At 42.4% G+C, this 20,098-nt stretch overlaps 1 protein-coding gene across 1 annotated transcript; it reads right to left on the reverse strand.

Annotated features, from left to right (window-relative positions):
- Positions 1–370: 370 nt before the first annotated feature.
- Positions 371–18,999, reverse strand: kdm5a (lysine (K)-specific demethylase 5A). The gene is made up of 28 exons (XM_038274506.1): positions 18,061–18,999; positions 17,260–17,337; positions 16,599–16,721; positions 16,267–16,437; positions 15,933–16,118; positions 15,705–15,783; positions 15,531–15,622; positions 13,009–13,167; positions 12,705–12,824; positions 12,430–12,588; positions 11,910–12,091; positions 10,657–10,819; positions 10,466–10,585; positions 10,185–10,379; positions 9,922–10,103; positions 9,715–9,839; positions 9,038–9,188; positions 6,131–6,251; positions 5,882–6,058; positions 5,587–5,765; positions 5,169–5,487; positions 4,273–4,833; positions 4,030–4,188; positions 3,668–3,796; positions 3,424–3,571; positions 3,091–3,311; positions 2,403–2,870; positions 371–1,194 (listed from the first exon to the last, which is right to left on the reverse strand). The coding sequence occupies exons 1-28, from the start codon at positions 18,205–18,207 to the stop codon at positions 910–912; spliced, it is 5,199 nt and encodes a 1,732-aa protein (XP_038130434.1). The 5' UTR covers positions 18,208–18,999; the 3' UTR covers positions 371–909.
- Positions 19,000–20,098: the final 1,099 nt, after the last annotated feature.

Here is a 20,098-nt window from a genome sequence, read left to right on the forward strand (position 1 = left end):
AGGGTTTATACCGTTTTAAAGACATAAATGAAATGTTAAATGGTTTGAAGGCTGTACCAGGGTCAGCATCACTGATTGGTGCTCTCCTCCAGAGATTTACTGAAACTATAACCAAGACAAAAAAAGAATGAAAACTTTTATCAATTGTGACTTTGAGTTTAATATCTTTACTACTATCCCCAAACTATTGACGCCATCTTTGTTTGCTGCAGGTTACGGTAACTGATTGTCATCAGATCTGAATAACATGGAGGGATCCACCACCCTGCTAAAGAAAAGCACCCCCACAGCATGATACTACCCCTATCATGTTTCACAGTGGATGTTATTGGTGGCATAATTAAAGAAAAATAGAAGCAAACACATACGATTTGACTAGGAATCATTTATTAAAAGGTGAGAAAACAAAAAGCCACAAACCATTTTTTTTTTACTGTTTAAATGTTATATACATTATAAATAATTCCACTAGATTTGAACCATTTCTGCTTCCTTCTAGTCCTAAACATTGAGATGTTTCTGCCTGGGCAGCAGAGGGCAGCAGTGAGTAGGACAGAGTGTCCCAGGACTGGGAACATATTTGTCTGATCGGACTAAATAATGGAGCTTTAGGAAAACTGTTTTGTTGTAAATTAATTGAACTAGAGCACTGACACCATAAAGGGAGTAGCCGATGTTTCAGACCAACGGGTGTAATAGAAGGAAGAACTCTCTGCACCAACATCACATCTTAGAAGTCTGAGAACTTTTCTCCCATGAAACTGTTGAAAATTCCCTATTTCTTGTGCTTTACAATCCAGACAGAAACAGAAATCCTCCCATGGAAAGATAAAAGAAGTCTATTTGTCACAGACGAACCTGTACACAGTTTTTATTTTTTTCAAAGGGGTGCAGAGCCCATTTTTAGCGCTAGCTGTCCTGGCGAGGCTCTGGCCGATGGTTCGAAGCTGCAGGGTTTAAGAGGGACATGGCCGACCATGGAGCAACAGACGATACCGCTCCGCCGCACGGAGCCAAGACCACAATGTTTTCCCCCGCCACTTCTTCCACGGTGGTTCCTTCCACCCCGCCGGCAGCCTTCTGGGAACAGTCCATGCAAATGTAGTCCTCGTTTTCCGCCATTTCGCACGACACGCCCACGCACACCTGGTGGAACCACTCGTCGCAGCCGCCATCACACTGAACCCAGTCCACCTGGAGGAACCCAAACAGATAAAAAATGATAGATTTTCCCACAAATCACATCCTAAATCTATTGTATGGCATTAACACATCCCAACACCATGACGCTGCCAACGCTGTGTTTCACAGAGGAGATTTAGCTGCCATGAAGTGTGCCGTTTATTGCCACCAACTTTTATTTTTGACATAAAGGCCAAATGTTTGAATGAAAATGTGACAAAAGGTTTAGAAAGCTTCAAGGCTGATGAATTCCTCATCTCCGATTGGCTGCCAGGTAGGCACGAAGGAGGTAGACTGGCCACTGGTTAACTTAAAGGAAAGTATTCAGTTCTGCAGTTGAAATGGACCACATCAATGGGACCTGTTAATATGTGATGTGTAACTCTCCTTAAGGTGTTCCAGTGCTGTTATCAGCTGTTGATATTCAATAAAGTTATGTCAGATTCATTTGAGGAAATGGTTGATGTTAACCCCTTACAAAGAAAACCAAAGAAAGAAACATGCTTCCCTCATAAGGAGATGTTTGAAGACTATAAACTAGGCTATATTTCACTGAAGCACAGAACAATCAAAAAAGGTGTGTAACCCCGGCCCTCCATGAATGGAGTTTGAATGGAGTTTTAAAACACATGCAAGGATTCACTGGAAACATAAAAGATGTGATTAATTGAAATGGAAGATAAATAAACCGAATACTGACAAACATCCCTGAATTACTGAGCAAAAACAGTCAAAGTAAAGGAAAGAAGAAAGTGCATAAGGAAATATGTGGTAGTAGGAAACGAGGAAAACAATTAGGACAGAGGAATGGAAGAATAGAAAGAGTTGGAAGGTCAAAGTAGAAAAGGTAGTGAGGATATGAAGAAGGGAAAGCTGAAGGAAGGTTAAAACACTTCGACAGAAGGCAAATATACATTTATCTACAATCTTGTTCTTTCCTCACAGACCCAGAGCAGAAACACTGAAGGTTAAAGTCCTATTTTCCCTGAACTACAGTGGTAAAAATATCAATTCATTTTAGCATGATAGTATCCAGGGAAGGATTTTGGATTTGTATGTTTAAGAACAGTTTCAGTTTCATAGAATCTGCCCTGTTTGCCCTCTGAGCCAGGTGTCTATTAATCATCTATTGTTCTCTGTTGTTCTACTTTCTGAGCAGGACGGCTCTGGATCTGCAGGGAGGCCCAGGACAGCGGAAACTTGTCAGAATGAGTCCTCACCTTGTCTTTACAGGGTCTCTGGCAGTTCTTGGCTGCACACACAGCGTTCTCGTCATTGGAGTCCTCCGCACCCGACCAGTCGTACTTAGAGGGGATGTCCAGGATCTTCTTCTCCTTCCTCTTCTCCAGACCTTCCTTGATGGCCTCCGCTTTAGCAGCTGCCTTCTCCTTCCTCTTCCTCTCCTTCTCCTCCTTGGCTAACCGTTTGGCCAGCTGCTTCATCTCCCTGTTCTTTTCCAAGTTGAGTTTCAGCTTTTTCTTCTTAGGTTTGACCCCGAGGCCGAGCTCCAGGCCCACTCGCTTTAGCTCCTTAGATTTCTGGAGCCTGGGGTCGCCGACGGCCGAGGCGCCACCGGCGGCGGCCATCAACACGTGGTGCTGCTCCGCCCTCTCCAGCTTCCTCTTCCGTTTCTTTTCCGAGTCTTTAAATTTGATCTTGAGGGGCTTCTCCAGCAAAGAGTTGTCAGGCTGTTGAGAGGATGGAAATAAATGAAAATGGCTTCAAATCTGAAAAGTGTGGCATGAAATTAAATTAAATTCAGCGCCCCCCCAGGTCGCTGTTTAAATACGTCTGCTAGTTACTGTAAATAAATCACTTCGACATAAGTAACCAATCAACAAAAATCCAAACATTATCCCTCATTTTCTTAAATGTTGCAACCAAGTTACACAATCAGCGGCTCCCTACCTCCATGACTTGCAGGAATCTCTCCTCAGAGGGAGGGTGCGTGGCTTGCAGAATCCTCCAGATGTGCTGGGTCTCATCCAGGGACACCTCCAGCAGGTCTCCCAGCATCATCAGATCCTCCAGCTGGGCTTTAGCCTGGAGCGATAGTTCCAGCACCGGGGGCTCCAGGCTCCGAGGTACCAGGGGGGTCTTCCTGGGCTGCTTCCTGGGAGTGCTGATGTCTGAGGTTTAAACATTTGTAGGTAAAAGATGATTTAGACACCTTAAAGGATTTATGTGCATTAAACAAGTAAAAGCAAAAGGCTCTGTCAGTGACAGCAGATTTAGTCTCACTTTGCACACAGGACTTGGAGGCTGATGAGTAGGCGTGTTCAGCGCAAAATGAAGGAGTAGCAGCGGGCCACATGTGACTGACCACCTCTTCTGACTTTACAGGAATCTCCTCGTCACAAAACAGGTACGGCTTTAGCTCCCCCGGGTCCTGAACCAACAGATGTGGGTCATTACAGTCGAATATTAAGACCATATGAACATAAATGAAGGTTTCTAGATATAAATGAAGTGCCTCATCGCTCACCTTCATGTCATAACCATAGGTCTCCCGGATGTCCTCGTCTGAATCCGTTTCCTCGTCGTCGTAGTCCAGAGACGGGCGAGGTGAAGCCGCCCTGCTGAAACCGGACTGCTGGAAGGTCTGGATGTGACCCTGGAGAACAGAAAACATGTTAACATCTGCTTTCAGTAGAAAGCTGAATAACACAGCTGGATGCTCTGTCGAATAAAAAAAAAAATATATAAAAGGCTCGAATTCCCTGAGGCACAGTCTTCTGTATCAAACACCTTCAGTTTTCAGTGCTTCAAAAACAAAAAAAAACAGCACAGCAGAACGAAACAGCTGTGACCTACTTTAAAAGATTTCAAAATAAAAGTCTGAGTTACCTGTAAGTCAGGATTGGCAGCAGCTTTCAGCAGCTCAGCGTTGATGATCTTCTCCGTTTTCTCCCTCGCTGCCTGCTCCACCATGCGCTGGCTCAGCACTGAAAGCTTTGCCAGGGCGGAGGACAGCTCCTCCGTAGCCAAGGCTTGACGTGCTCGATCCTGGAAAGACAACAAGGTGAGAAGATCTTTTAAATCCAACAGAAAACATTAAATTCAAGCTGCAGGAGAGGCGGGAGTGAATACCTGCCAGCTCATCGCCCTCTCTGTCAAACACTGCAGAGCCTCTCCTTCTGGCAGACGCGACGGCAGCTTCTGCAAAGAAACCAGCAGGGACAGGATGGTCTCCAGTCTGGGCCTCCGTGACCTCTGGCACAGCGGACACAGGAACTTAGAGTCTTTACTGTTGCCCTGCCAGCCGACGCCCACTTTCTTCTGCGTTCCCGTCTTGGGCAGAGGGACGCACGCTCCGTGGAACCAGTCCTTACACAGCTCGCACTGCAGCATAAAGCCGCTGGCCGTCTTTCTGCACAGGCAGAACTTGACTTCCTCGATGTGATCTGCCATGGCCATCTTGGCCAAGTTGGCGGCGCGCAGCGAGTGGATAGCCTCCACTTCCTTCTGCTCCATAACTTTAAAGGCGGCCACCACAGCTGAAGGCTCTCGCACCTCCTCCAGGCTTTCCTCCAGATCGCTCAGGACGTCGGGATTATAGCCGCTTCGCTCCTTTTCCAGGAGCTCTTTGACGCGCTTCCGCTTGCTCTTGCTGTTGCTGTACACTCCGATGTCCACACGAGGGCTGAGAACCTGATTAAAAAAAAGGATAATCTAATAATCTAGTCCTGCAGAAAATACTTAATTTAACCAAGTCAAATATTTACAGGCTCCCTAAACGTGTTTTTAAACAAATAAAGGGTTTTTTTTTTTTGGCATGGCGAAAAGTTAGCAGAAAAATATCCAAAAGTCGAATATTCATTTCTAGAATCAAGTTAAATATTATCTAAGGCTCATTTTTAAATATAAATCATTTTCTCTTAATCCCAAAATATTAAAAACAAGAGTCTTCTATTTCCCTAAATGATGAAACGTTCTGGAATACAAGCTTTTGCGGGAAACTGTATGTAAATCTAAAGTGTTCCCACCTGGAGCAGATTGTACGTGGAGTTTTTCTTGAGGAAGGTGCGAGCGGTCCGCTCCCTCCACGCTCGGGCCGAAGCCACCTGTGACTCCACTTGTCCAAGCGAGTCGAGCCGTACGGGGATGGAGCGACCTCTGGCCAGCAGGCTCTCCAGCTGCTCCAGGTAAGCGTAGCTGCTTCCGCTCTGGATGGCCTCCACTTTGGAGGTCCAATCCTTGGCCTTCTGCAGGGCCTCTTCCAGAGCCAAAACATTGGGCAGATATGCTGGGATGTTTCTTGCCTCCAGGACAATGCTCTCTAAGGTCACCATGCTGTGGCGAGGCCTGGGTTTACAAAAGGACACACAGGCAGGGGGTTTGAAATCAACAGCTCAAACCCGCATTTTGAATCTGAAGCAATGTTTTTTAGATTTAAGGCCTCACCTTGCCTGCAGGCAGGCCCTGGCTTTGTCCTCCCAACGCTCTGAGACAGTGAGGACTTCTTGCAGCTCGGCCATTGCCTTCTCCACTGCGTGGTGTGGTGCTAAACCAAGTCCAGAGTCTATCAGCCTCTTCATTAGCTCCAGAGTGACACGGTGAGGCTCAGCGAGGGTGCCACGAACCTTCATTTATGAAACAAAAATGCAAAATTACACAATAAGGGAACAGCTTTGTTTGTTTTAAGTTACAGTAGATAAAACATGAAACCAACAAGCTACAGGTTGGAACACAATCCCACCTCATCCAGCCAGCGCGCCTGCTGCAGCTCCTGCTTCAGCTTAGGGAGCTCAGGCAGCTCCACATCCAGGCCGCTGCCCAGGTCCAAAAGCTCCTGCAGCTTGGAGGAGTCGGGCATCTCGTCCGACAGCGCTACCTGGGCGCGCTCGTGGAAGTCCTCCACCGTCTCCAGTAGCTCCTGGACAGAAGAGCAGCTGTTTGACGTGACTGAAGGAGGAGGGTTAGAGGTGATAAACAGATTGAGACTAACTTTGACTTGTCGCGCCTGGCTGATGATGCAGGGCAGCTTGTAGAGCTGCTCCACGAACGCTTTGAGCTCGTCCACGGTCAGTTTGGTGCGACTGCGGCTACTCTCAGAGCGAAGGCGGCTGCTGCACAAACAGAGAAAAGAAACGTTCAGTTTCCCTTTAAAACAAGTATTTAAAAAAAAAGTGAACAACGCACTATTCGATCCTACAGCCTTAAATCAGGGAGAACCTGATCGATTCAATTAGCTTAAACTTAACATAGAATGGTACTGTAAATTAAAGATGGGGTGAAACATTTTTTTGAAAGTTCTTTCCTGCTGTTTGTCTATAGATAGTCAGATACTAATGATTTGAAATAAAGAATTTTTAAAAGAAATATGCAGTTTTTCTGGTTTTGTTTTTTTTTGCCCATACCAAACCCCCAAGTGTGACGTCACTCTGGGACATTGGCTAGCCAACATGGCGGATATAAACACTGAAACAAAAGCGATAGGAAATGGTTATGAATCTCCGTTAAGTGAGGGTTGTGAGCGCTTACCACTGCGCCACCACAGCCCCTAAGTGAGGCTATTTCAACGGATAACGACCATAATCCTGGACATCAACTTTCACAATGGTAGGTGTTAAAACTGCATGTTTTATGGATAGATTAGGGCTGGGCGATATAGAAAAAAAGCTTATCGATAAAAAAAAATGCATATTGATCGATATCGATAATTATTGAAAAGATTTGAAACCATATTTTATGTGCAGCTCTGCCTGGACTTTTTATAAAATTGCTAAATGATTTAATTTTAATAAAAAACACAAACACAGACTTCGAATTAAATCTTTATTTAACCAACTTTTTTAACCATAACAGAATTGTTTTAAAGAAAAATAACTTAAGAGACCTGAGTTATGTTATTAAATACTGACAAAGAATAAACTAAAGTGACCAAAATAAATATAACAAATAAATAAATGCCCCGCCGCCGCCGCCCCCGTTTCCTGCTTTAACCTGAGTTATTACTTTGAAGTTTCTGGCCCCTCAGCATTTTTATCTCAATTGTTAGAACTACGTGGGAAACTGCCCAGAACTGAAAATATATATATATTTTCCGAAGATTCCTCGGAGGAGAGCCGCACCGGGGCCTACACAGCTCGTACTCCTGCGGCTGTGAGCGGCTGAGATGATAAAAAAAAGTTGGTTTCGTTATCAGACTGGTTTTCACTGGTTCCCGACACATTTTCCAGATGACTGTGGTTTGTTTTTGGTCCGACTTGCATGACCGAAATACTGCCAGACTGCCGAACTACAAAAACCTTTCTTTGAAACAATTTCCTCCGCCTCTCCTTGCTGCATCTTCATGTGCTCTGTGTTGTGGTTTGAGAGGGCGGCGCTTGGTGACGGCATGCCTGGGTCCGCGATTGTGATTGGTTGGGAGGAAGCAGTGGCTAGCATAAACCTACATGCTAGGCTACAATGAGAAGGAAGGAAAACTGCTTTTCTTTTTTATCGAACTTTTATCGACCCTCTTTTTTTCTATTGCGCCACACGTCTATCGATCGATATATATCGTTATTGAATTATCGCCCAGCCCTAGGATAGATATTTATAGATATTACTGTAGGCTTGCCAGCTATCTATTGCCAATAATAATCATGCTAATAACATGTATTAACCAAACTGTTGTAAACCTACTGCACATACTTTAGATCCTACATGGCATAAATAAATAAAACATTATTCAATAATAATGTAGAGTAGGGCTATCCTGGACCATTAGATTCCATATAAAAATAGTGAGGGTCCCACTGACTTCATAGAGAGCTTCTTCTACACAGAGTGAACAGATCCCCATCTGTACAGATTTTTTTTCCACTTCTGTCCCAGTGCGCCACATGTTGAAACATATCCCGAGTTTGACTGGGTCAGATTAAGACACATTTTTTTTTTTTTTTTAATAAAAAGAACTGTATAAAAAACTGCAACTACAAAGCAAAGCCTTTGTGCCTCCTTGTTCTGTTTTTTTTGGGGAGGGGCTTAAAGAGGATCACTACTTCCCTTTATCTGTTTTCTGTCCTTCTGAACACCTAGGTATTCTGTTTACTGGAGTAAACAGTCTGCTATAAGTGCGCTGTGCGATCCCAAATGGGGGAAAACTGAATGTTTTTCCCCTTGAGATTTTATTTTGCATTTCCCCCAAAGAAAATGCGTTTTACTTTGCAACCACGACTCTCTTCCTGTCAGAAGCTGAATTGTCTTCTCTCCCAAATCCATCCTTTAGACTTTAGATTTTTTTTTAGACCACAGAGCCCACTAATGCTCCTTGGAGCAACGCAATGCTACACATCTCCATGTCATTAAAGGTAAGAGCAGAAATTACCTGCTGTTACCGCCACTTCTTTGGCGACTGGTGGCCTAGTGGTTAGGGCATGTAGCTTGGAATCCAGAGGTTCCGAGTTCAAGTCCCATTCCCATGGACTGACACTCTGGGTCCCTGAGCAACGACCCTTAACCCCCACATCGCTCGCCGGGCTCCGCACAACTGCAGCCCACTGCTCCCCAAGGGGATGGGTTAAATGCAGAGAGCTCATTTCGTTGCTCTGTACTTGTGACAGTGTAATGACAATAAAACGCAGGAAGAGAGTGATGTCTCAATGGTTTTGCACCCGAAGCATTCGGTTTCTAAGGTGGTTGCTATGGCACTTTCTCAGGTTTGGATGAAGGATATAAAAACATTTTTTGCCGTTCGTTAATAACAACTGTTCACCCTATTTCCCTTAATAATTAACTCTTCACCCCATCTTCAAGACTAGAAAACTAAGATGAAGGGACAGAAATACCAATAATTTCCCATAATTTACTTTTTTATATAACTTTTTTTTAAATCATTTTTTGTTCAGAAGGCCTGCTGAGAACAAACCTGTGCCTTTGCTTGCGGCTGAGCAGCAGCTGGGCCACTGAGGAACACGTCTCTGCTTCTTTCACCATCTCCCCCAGGCGGCGGAACAATGCGTTCTCCGGATACTTTCTGTCCTCGGCGTCCTCCAGCAAAACCTTCAGCTCTATCAGATCTACCACAAGCCAACAAGGAGAGTTCAACTGACGGGAAACCAAGTCTCACTGATTATCAAAACTTAACATCTTTTGCTCTTTTTACTCATAAACACCACATTTAGCTTTCCGTATCGTTGCTTTTCCTAACTTTCCAGAGGTCCTGGTACAAAAGGAAAGGTAGGAAATGAAGATAGAGCAAAGCAAGGCAATAAGAAAGGAAATCAACAGAGGGAAAATAGATGAGGACTAGGAGGTCGGATGTAAGGAAAAAAGAGAAAATGAGTAAAATAATAGGAAGATGACAAGAAGAACGAAGAAGGGATAAGGGAGGAAGAAATGCAGGTGAGGAAACAATGACTGCAAGGAAGCATAGGAAGGACAGAGAGAAGGTACAGCATGGATGGACTAAAGGTCTGAAAGTATAAATATTCCTTTTAAACCCTTATTTTTCATGCTTTCAGGACTTTTCCAGACTCCGTAGGAACCCTTAGGTAAATCTTTTATAGTTAAGTTCTGGTGTTCTGGGTTACATCAACTAAATACCTTTCTTGTTTTTCTGGTCTGCAGCTAAAGCCTCTGCGACACGTTTTCCCCAGGTCTCATAGGACTGAGCCCGTGTCTTCACGCCATACAGCATGGATGGAAACTCTTCCAGATCATAGCGATACCTAAAAACAAACCAAACAATGACTCAAACTCCTCCCAAACTCCTGAGTCCTGCCCCGTCATGGAGGATTAGAGGAATCTAACCGGAGACACTTGCTGCCGAGGGGACAGTCGCAGAGGTCCTTTGCGTGGTGGAGACAAACAAGTCGATCTGGACTGCAGGAACAGGTCAGCGCAGACAGGAAACAGGTCGTCTTACACTTAAAGCACTGACGCTCATCATCTGGGAGCAGCTCAAAAACCTCCTGCTCTGATGACAGAACCCCCTTTAAAGAGAGAGGAGGCTGTTTCTGAACGATTCCATTTCCAGAATCTCTCCATGATCCGATCGGGAAGAAGAGACTCACCATTTCCTGCGCAGCCTGTCTGAGTTTCGTTTCCTCCTCTATCATCTCATCCATTTCTTTAAAGACGGCGGCAGCGAGTTCCACATTCAGGTTCTCTGGATCAGCTGCCATTTTGCACAACAGCTCCTCGTGGGAGAAGACGCAGTAACGGTGGAGACGGCGGTAATGAGCGACACACTGGCGGCCTTGGGGTAACTAAGAACAACAGAGATGGAGGCATGAATGGGGAATTTAAATAAATCTCAGGTTATTTATAAAGGAGGATTAGCTGTGCTCCTAACCCAATCTGCAGGGCAGAAGTTAACAGCTTCTGCAAAGTTGTAGCCCTGGTTGAAGCCGCTGTGGTACGCCCTTGGAAAGGTAACCACAAACTCTCCGGCACACTGATTGGTCCTGTAAACCTGAAGAAAGACGTTCTTACAAGAGCTGCAGACTCAGCTAGATCAAGCGTTTAAACCTTAGGGTTACATACCGGGACGCCGTGATCCACGAGGACGTTTGGATTCATGATGGTGACGAGCTGGTGCAGCAGGTCTGGCTGAGAGTCAAAGAGCTCTGGGGCCAGCTTCTTCATCACAGCCTCTAGCTTCTCCGCCGCAGAGGCCGGCACGCCATACCAGGTTTTGGGTTCGCCCCTGGAGCAAACAAAGTAAAAAAAAGCATATTCATTAAAATACTTACAAATCCACACAACCTACTTTAACAGTTATACCGCTGCTGTTTTTAACTAAAATTAAAAACTTTGGAATTTCAAAAATGTGGCTCAAGAACTTTGGCAAAAAAAAAAAAAAAAGAAGGTGGGAACGAAACAAAGAGCAAAGATACGGCAAGAGCAAAGGACCCGAGCTCAGAGGAAAAAGTTGCAGTTGCTGCTTTTTGGTGGAGAGAGGGGCTAGCCCACTCACATTAAAGTCAGATCATTGGGTGCGCATGTTGTCACCAAAGTCTCCAACAAGACAGGAAATATTTGCTAGTCATTTAAAAATAAATAAGTAAAAGAAAATTGCTAAATATAGCAATAAAGCCGCTGAGTTGGCAGCACTGTGCTCATCTGCCTCTGTGAGCTGATGACAGTCCAACGCAGGGTTCACGTTTTCACAGTGCCAATGAGGGGGTAACTGTTTAAAAACAGACCGTTATGCTCATTAAAGTCAGGGTTAAACATATTTGCATTGTGGTGCTTTCAGATAACAAGTTTCAAGGAGGGAGCTTTTTTTTTTAAAGCTCGCCCTCTACTGTTGAGGCTGCAGCATTCACCAGTCTCAGTGGGCTGATTGAACGGCGCTGGGTTCACGTTCTCAAAGCACTTCTGTACTCAGGCTTATATGCAAATAAGCAGGTAACTGTGCAAACCATTATGCTCAGGTCTATGTGCTGCTGGCAGAAACATGAAAGGCAACGTTGATTCCTCGTAACTGGTTCCTTAAATATTTTCCACAAACAAATTTATTATTTGACTTTTTGGAAATTCTTTCCCTTTCTGATTTTTTAATAAACTAAACTTGAATCAAGCCTAAGTTATTTTAGAAGCTGAATGCGAATGACAGAAACACCTATTTGCACACATGCTCCCATTTTTTAAACTTTTCTCTACTCGCTCCTATCTATTTTTGGGGCGTAAATGTGAGTAAAACACACCGTGCAGCCTCCAATATGTTTATCAGTCTAATGCACTGGAGCAGATAATTATTTCCAGTTTTGGCCTCCAAATCAAAAAGCTCTTACCAGTGGAGGAAGTTAATGGAGTAACTCCAGTGGTCCTCGATGTGCCAGCAGAACGAGGAGAAGCACATGCCCACGTAGAGCCAGGGCACCTTCATGCCTGATATGTCCACGTTGATGTGTGTGAGAACCGACTGCTCCAGAACCGGCATGTTGTTCAAGTTCCAGCCAGAGTTTGCATACTCCTATCAGAAGTGGAAATGTTCGTTTTTCCCCCCCCAAAAGAATGATCACAAAATAAAAACTGTCAAAATGGATCAACGTTTTATCTCAGCTTCCAGAGCTTATTCAAATGCTGCACTTTGCAAATAAATCAGCCTTTTTTTTTATCAGCTGAATTAAACTCAAAAATAAAATAAGGAAATTATGCATTTTAGAGCAACAACTGCAGAATCTAAGATTAATGTTGATGTTGCCGCCCCCTACTGGCTAAGCAGCAATATTTCAGCATTTATTTTTGTCTCTTTAAAAGCAAAGCAAAAAATATAAAATATATATAATTGAAAGTTGTCAGTTGTTTCACCTCTTCATCTCCTAGGAGCCTCCTTTTGCCATCCTTCACAGGAAAACCACTGCCCACGTCCTTGGAGCTGATGTCAGCGCCGTACTCCACGATAACATCCTCTTCGATGCTGCTGACCAGGCGCCAGAACTCCTTCTCCACCAACTCTGTTGGAACCATCTAGAAACACAAGGAGGACTTTGTTGAACTTCAGATTAAGGAGCTTAGGAAAGATCTGATCCCATTTACCCACTAATGAGCTGCTTCAACGAACCAACAAAGCTGGTTCTACTCACATGAACCGGCATGTTGAAATAGTCGGATTTGAACTGGTCTGCCATTTCACCAAAACTCTGCAGAGAGTACTCCCTCACAGCCTGCTCGAAGCCAAAGGCTTCTCTGGGCTTACTGCACTCCTGTGGGTGAAACACAAAAGCACAGGAATTGATTAAAGATAAAAAAGGCAAATTTAAAAGGTTTGGGTTTGTTTAAATGCTGGTTCTTGTCTGGAGAAATAAGTGTAACAAATACGTAGCTCCATAAAGTGATAAGATATTAAACAAAAATACAGAGCGCCATCTGGGGCTTCAGTTAGCCTACCTCAGCGACGCACTTGGGGCACCTCCAGTCTCCTTTGGGCACATCCTGCAGGGGCGGAATGAGGCAGAAAGTGTGGTAGCTGTCATCACAGCCGTCACACAGCAGCAGTCGGTCCTCCTCGTCTCCTCGTCCACAAACCAGGCACAAATAAAGGTCGATCTAAGAGGAAAGAAAAGAGACACGATGACTCAATCTGGAGGAACCGAACAACAAAAATAAATAAAAAATGATTAAGTCATAGGCGTGGCCCATTTTTGGGGTGCTGGAGCATCCCTAAATTAAATCAAAGCACCCCTAAAATATGAGTTAATATATATTTTTTTTTATACTGGATGTGCTTTAAAAAAAAAAAGTGTAACACTTATTAGTTTAAAAGTTGTTTTCTTTTTTTAAGTTTTTTAAAAAGTCACATTATACTCAATACTTTTTCAATACTCAAAACTTTTTTTCTTTTGCTACGCTTAAACTAACATTACAGGTGTTCAGTGCCGCTGTCTGCTTTAAGTGGAATGAGATCAGCTAGCTGCTGTCATATGCATGTGTTTATAAAAGCCAAGGTGGTAATAATGACAGGTTAACTGGATGCACATGAACATTATAAGTCCTGCTCTGATTGCATGTGCACAGACAGCCTGGACTGATTTTGTTTGGGAGGAAGAAATAGCCAGATTCAGTTAAGATCAATGTTATTATTAGATTATGTCAATGTTAAAGGCACACTTTGTGACCTAAATAGTTGGAGCATATGAGTTATTTTAAATGTTTCCTACAGCCAATATATAGCACTTGACACTATTAATGCTACAAGCGGGGCTTCCCCTTTTGAAATACCTCCTATATAAGGAATAAATATGCACCGTCTTGGCGAGGTCATGTGACCCGGAAGAACGTATTGCTTTACGGCCACAGGCTCTTGTATCGTCAAGGAGCCAAAGCTTTTGCTCTATTATTTTTCCACCTGCTCTACTACTGGTAATGGCATAGGTAAGGAAAAAGTTTAAACCTTCTGAGGAGGGGAAAAAGACAAAACGGGAGAGGGATCGTGTACGAGGAAAAACAAGAGTCGATCATGGAAAGGAGTTTGTTGGTTGGCGCCGGCTGAAATAAGACAACGGATGTAAAACTGATTTTCTTTTCTCAACTACATCATTAGACTGGCAAGTTAACACTTTGCTCCAACTATACAGTCATATACCTTTGTTATTATTTCGATGTTTAGCAGAAGCAAAATAAAGGCTGTTACAGGTCTAGCGCCCCTATTGGCCAAAAGGTGTTCAGTTTTCCTTTAATATCTCTTAATAAATCACAGACAAAATCTTTGGTTATGTGCCTTGAGCAGCAGAAATATGCCTTCTTTTTTTGTATTCTTCATTGTATCCATGTATATATATATAGAGAGAGAGATTTTATATTTACTCCCACATCCCAGCTGACAAAAGTAATACTAAAAATTCTATGAAAATAATACTAAAAAATGATGGGTCTTCTAAACTAAAACGCTTTGCAAAACTTTGAAGGAACCACTTTTATCAGGCGTTTTCTGTTCGGTCTGCACCTGCAGATGGTTTGTTGGTTATATGTTCATGAGCAAGATGCTCTAATATGTCAGGGACTGTTTTGTTTGTTTTTCTTATTTATAAAACCACAACTCAAAATCAATATTTCCATTTACTAAATCATAATTTCCTTTTATTTTTATATATTTACCATTCTTTCAGCTTCTTCTTAGTAGAATTACCATTGCGAATTTAGTCTTTTCTTTAACTGTATGTTTTCATCTTGTTAAATACAATCCATGCTGTGGATCCCTCTTTAGATTGCCAGTCCAAAGAGGGAGGAGTGTGCAAGAGGAAGTAGAGGAGTAAGGTGCGTGCAAAATGCAAGATCAGGAAAAGAAAAAAAACGAACAGAACAGTAGCATGACTAACAGCAATTATTAAGCTGATAAAGCAAAGTATTCAATTCATTAGTGATGATCCCCCAAATTAAAAGCTTTCCAGAAGCGTCCATACTCGTAAAATATCAGTGGACTTCTTTCTAAACAAGAGGTCTTATCTCTGTGCTTTACTACATACTTCATTTCACTTCAAAAGGAGGAGAACAGGGAGATGAGACAGGGAAAGAGAAGAGGAGACACAGAGAGAGCAGCATAGCAGACACCAGGCCAAAGGATCTCAAAATCTGCTTTTCGAATTAGAGGATAAGACTACCGGTCTTAAACATTTAGAGCTATTCTAGTTCCCATTGACTCAGTTTGGCACACAAAAAAGGAGCTTTTCGGAAAAACTGGTTCGAAAGCTTAAATGGTTGGAATATGCTTTCTGTTTTGCTTTTCAGTTATTTGGCAAAACTCTCATATGATGCATTAGTGAAAGATGAAGTCAGTAATTGGCAATTTGCACTGAGCACAGGGAAATTTATCATGCCTAGCAGACAGCTCTCTGGGTGCAGAGCATCCTTAAACGTCTGATCCTAGAAGTACACCTGCATTCAGTTAGCAAACAGAAATGAAAGCCTCTTACAAAGTTAACCTCCAGCGTCTCCTTGCGTGGTCTCATTTTAATGGCGAAGGCCTGGGCTTTGAGGTGCCGCTGCTTCTTAACGAACCCATCATCTGAGCAAAATGAGAAAAGCACAAACATAGTTCAGTCCGCCGACCTGATGACTGGGACAGCCATGATGGAAAAAAATCTTACCAGCTGGTACTATCTCCAAATCGACCATCTTGGGACTTGTTCCGAAGATTTTGAGACCTTTTGGCTCCTTGTTTTCCCTCTAGAGTTGCAGGGATTTTTAAAAAAAGCAGCAAAATGTGAGCAGAGATCCTGACTTAAGGTAGAAGTTTGGCTTTGTTAGGACAGAAGTTTAACACTATTTTTTTTGGAGGAAAAAAATTATTAAGACCAGAAAAACTTATCTTTTACCTCTGATTTCAGTCGACGGGAGCGCCGCTCTGATTGAAGCCGTTCTTTGGTTTGCGTCACGTCACCCTCTCTGTCTTTCTCCTTTTCATCTTCCTCTTCTTGCTCCTCTTCCTCCATCGCCTCCTCCCCGACACCCTCATCCACTTCTTCCCCATCTGTTCCTTCATCATACAGCCGCTGGATGCCCTGAATAAAACCAACAAGTAGAAACAAACTCATAAATATATATATTTAACTTCTATTGCAGAAAAGCAAAGAAACAAAAGTAAAAAAAAAAATTTTCTCACTTAACGGTTTAAAACCTCCTTAACAGAACTACATCCAAACCACTTACCGTAAGAGTTGCTCCAGACTGGAAGAGTTCATAGGGGTAAAGGAATCGCTCATAATGTGAGCGCAGAAGAGACCCAGTGCCTTTTCCCGGCGGGTAACCCATGCGAGTCGCCACTTTGGACCATCTTTTGTCTTTGCAGACTGTCTCAAACCCGCCTTCAGAAGAAACAATCTGGAAAGAAAGCAACAGAAGAACTTTAACAACACATTAGAGACAAGAGAAACTTTCAGATACTAATCAAAACAACATTTCTGAATTTTAATGGGTCAGAATGTCTCAATAACTTTTAGCTGAGGCAGAAAAAAAGACCAAAAATGAAGAACTAGCTTCACCTTGCTCAGCTGATAGAGATCCAAAATCTTCCTCTCCACGTGAGGGAAGCGAATCTTAGATCCTTGCAGCTCCCAGAACTTTGCGATCTGATCCAGGAAGTTAAGTTTAACTCGAGTGAGTGCCTTTAAAAGCAGAAAGAAAGAAATAGAAATGGGATTAGAATAAAGAGAAAATAAAGAATGACTGTTAAAGGCAAAACAGATTTTTACTAGAACCACTTGATACAAAAAAAAATCCCTCAATAAACCAGGAATCCGGCTGGTTAAAACTCCCTTTAAAGGTTTTAGCGGAGCAGATCTGCCAACTTGGATTTGAAGAGCTGCCAGAATAAATCTTGGCAGGTTAAAGGCAGGAGCAGAGTTAGCAGCTTAATGATGTAATAATAATAATATTAATTGAACTGTGCAGCGCCTAGGGAGCAATCTGGGTTAAGGTTCTTGCTCAGAGACCCAGAGGGGATGAAACCGGGTACTTGCAACCTTCTCAGAGCACACCGCTCTGACCACTAGACCAACACTCCCCAATCCTATATGTAGATCTGCTTCATTTCATGTAAAATTAACCACAAGAGAAAACTGACCATTTCCAAAGTGTACATTTTTCTCTTCTTCCTCTGTAGAACCACATGATTTCCATAAACATATTTGTTCTTTAACTCACCTCAAGCTCATTTAGTCTCTGGACTCTTGGGGTAAAGCGGAAGTTGCGAACATCACAGGCAAAAGGAGGCTGCCAGTCCTGACAGACAAAAGAGAAGCACTAAATTTTCCTGTAGTTACTCCAGAAACACAGCAATGGGAATAAATTCAAACTAGATCAAACACTCAAAGTAATTATATATACACATATATATATATACACACACACACATACATACACACACATATATATATATATATATATATATTTAAAAAATATACATTAAAAGCCACGATCACACAAAAGTTTGATTAAATAATAACAATAACCATATATGACAGGTTTATTACATAATCACTGATGATATTTATAGGAGAACTTGGTTCATTTTTAATCAAATCAAATTACAATCTCAGGCTTGAATATTTGATCTCTAAATCATACAAATAAGGGCTACATGTCGCTGTCTAAGGACTCACATAAGCTTCAGGCCTGCATCTCCTACAATGTCATCATGTCCATAACTGATCTAACACTCAGTGGTCAGGAAAACATAAACAAAGCATCAGATACAGGAATTATAAGACAGCTGAGGGTTTTTTTTAGCTGGGTTTTAACAAAGAGTAAAAGGCAGACAATGTGCACAATGATATTAAGCTCTATTTGACCTTTATTAAAGCAGCCTGCTTCTAACTAGGAGTTGGGTGACAAAATTCAGGTAGGCCCAAAATAAACCTCAGCTGAGTACTTCTTCTAATCACAAAGGATTAACCCCAGATTTTACAGATTATTCTGTTTATTTAATCAAATGTAAGCGTTTACCTGGGGAGGTCTGATCTTGCAGATGCCCGTTTTCTCCGCAATGGGACGGATTTTGTTGATAAATCCTAATGGATCCGAAAATTCTTCCCAACTGGGCTCGAACACCGGGCACTCAGGAGGGGGGACAAACTCCGCGATCGCAGCCATGTCGTAGTCAATCCAGTCATTTACAAAACAAATGTGGTCGAAATGAAGAGCTGAGATCAATAATCCATGTTGTAACAGTGGCTATCTTCTTGGGAAACTTCCTCCTTGCCCATGATTATTATGTAAATCACACAACAGCGTCCATGTGTGGATTCATAATGAGGTTTGAGGGAGAAAAGAAAACACCGATTAGCCTAGCAGCTAATGATGAGTGCGTTTCCATCCTCCGTAAAGTGTTGGGCAGGCCAGGCCGGTCTTGGAAGTCTTCACCTGAGAAGTAGGGTAAAGTCAGCCCGACACGCTAGCATCTCCTCCATTCGCGTTTCCAACAAAGTTAGCAACATTAGCTCACACTTAGCGTCTTCTTCTTCCTCTTAAGGTTGCCACCCAAGCTGGATGCTAATAATCACAGATGCATAGCAGGGTGTGTTCATTTCAAGAGCTCTTATTCAATTGGACATAAGGACAACAAAACAGGAAGCTAATTAAATCGGTGCTAGCTTAGCTGCAGCTGTCTGTTGCGCAACTAAACATTGTCGTCCGACGAATAAAGTCGCTGAAGTGAGATAGTTGTCCATCTCGCTGGGTTGAAAAAAACATGCATTTTAAAAGGATGGAGAGGTTGTTAAACGATTTAAATTGGTTTAAAGGCAGGAATTGTGCGTGTAAATGGACGTCGTCTGAAGGTATCATAGCCGCATTAGCAAACAGGCTAGCTAGCACTAGCAAAGAGGAGAGCCGTTGGGATGCCTTCAGTAAAGCTCGGAAAGCCCAAATTGAAGCCCCGTGTTTAGGAAACAAATGTTAGTATTTGTTCAAGCGATTAATTTATACCGTATATATGCGTATATTAAATCGGCATCGAAAATGGTTTATTATAGTCTGTATCAGGTTTGGATTTCTAGCCTAAAAGCTAAGGAAAAATTGCGGGTCTACTACTCTAAAGTCTAAATTACAGAAATTTCATGAACAACACTCTGTAAACTAAAATTGCATTTAATAAATTTAATTCAATATGATTTAAAATGGCATATTAAGACAAAGATCAGTTGTTTCATATTTGACCGTACTGTATAATTAGTAAAACTGTTAATTATTCCTTTTAAACGTTAAAAGGTCTTCTTAAATTGTGATGAAAGTGAATCGTAATGGGTTAGGGCAGGGGTCTTCAACGTTTTCCAGGGCAAGGGCCCCCAAAGTGATGGGAAGATGGAGCGGGGAGCCCCTAATTATACTATTAGGGGATTTTGACAAAATCTCGGACGATTTTGAAATTCCCCCATTTTCTGAAATTGTAATATACCAAACTGGTCCTATAGTCACTCTATTACAGATAGAGTAATGTAACGAAAGTAATTTCTCCCTGGGATTATTAAAGTATTTCTGATTCTTATTCCTGGTTGATGGGACAGGTGTTGTGAATGAATCGGTGCCCAGCTTGAAAGAGCTCCTGTGTGTCGCTGAATGTGTGCATTGATGACTGAAAGACGTCTTCTGCCTCCATTTATCTGTTTACTTCAGTGTGTTGAATTCATGTTAATGTGTAATTAAAGACATTTCAATTAGTGGGAAAAATTGCGGGGGGAATATGAAAAAAAAAAAAGTAATCAACCAAAACCTTCGCAACACCCTTGCAGTACCTCCGTGGACCCCCTAGGGGTCACGGACCCCCTGTTGAAGACCTCCGGGTTATGGATATACACCTTAATGCTTATGTCTCCCCTTTTTTAACATTATGAACATTTAAACAAATAATCAAGTTGATCATAATAAATTACCAACAGCTTTTGATTTTTTTGCTTTTTTCCCCACATTCATTTATTACTCATTTTGTCCCTGACCTTTTAAAAGAGCAGATGTTGCTGTCCTTCATATTCTGCTTGTTTTGCAA

The sequence above is a fragment of the Cyprinodon tularosa genome, unplaced genomic scaffold, assembly GCF_016077235.1.
Source record: "Cyprinodon tularosa strain WSP-4 unplaced genomic scaffold, ASM1607723v1 ctg92, whole genome shotgun sequence".
Taxonomy (NCBI): Eukaryota; Metazoa; Chordata; class Actinopteri; order Cyprinodontiformes; family Cyprinodontidae; genus Cyprinodon; species Cyprinodon tularosa.

Excerpts from the sequence above, each read along its gene's own strand:
- kdm5a (XM_038274506.1), bottom strand. The coding sequence starts at position 18,207 with ATGGCTGCGATCGCGGAGTTTGTCCCCCCTCCTGAGTGCCCGGTGTTC. Across the intron at positions 10,586-10,656 it reads TCGTGGATCACGGCGTCCCG|GTTTACAGGACCAATCAGTG; the intron begins GTATGTAACCCT and ends GTCTTTCTTCAG. Across the intron at positions 1,195-2,402 it reads AGAGACCCTGTAAAGACAAG|GTGGACTGGGTTCAGTGTGA; the intron begins GTGAGGACTCAT and ends GGGTTCCTCCAG.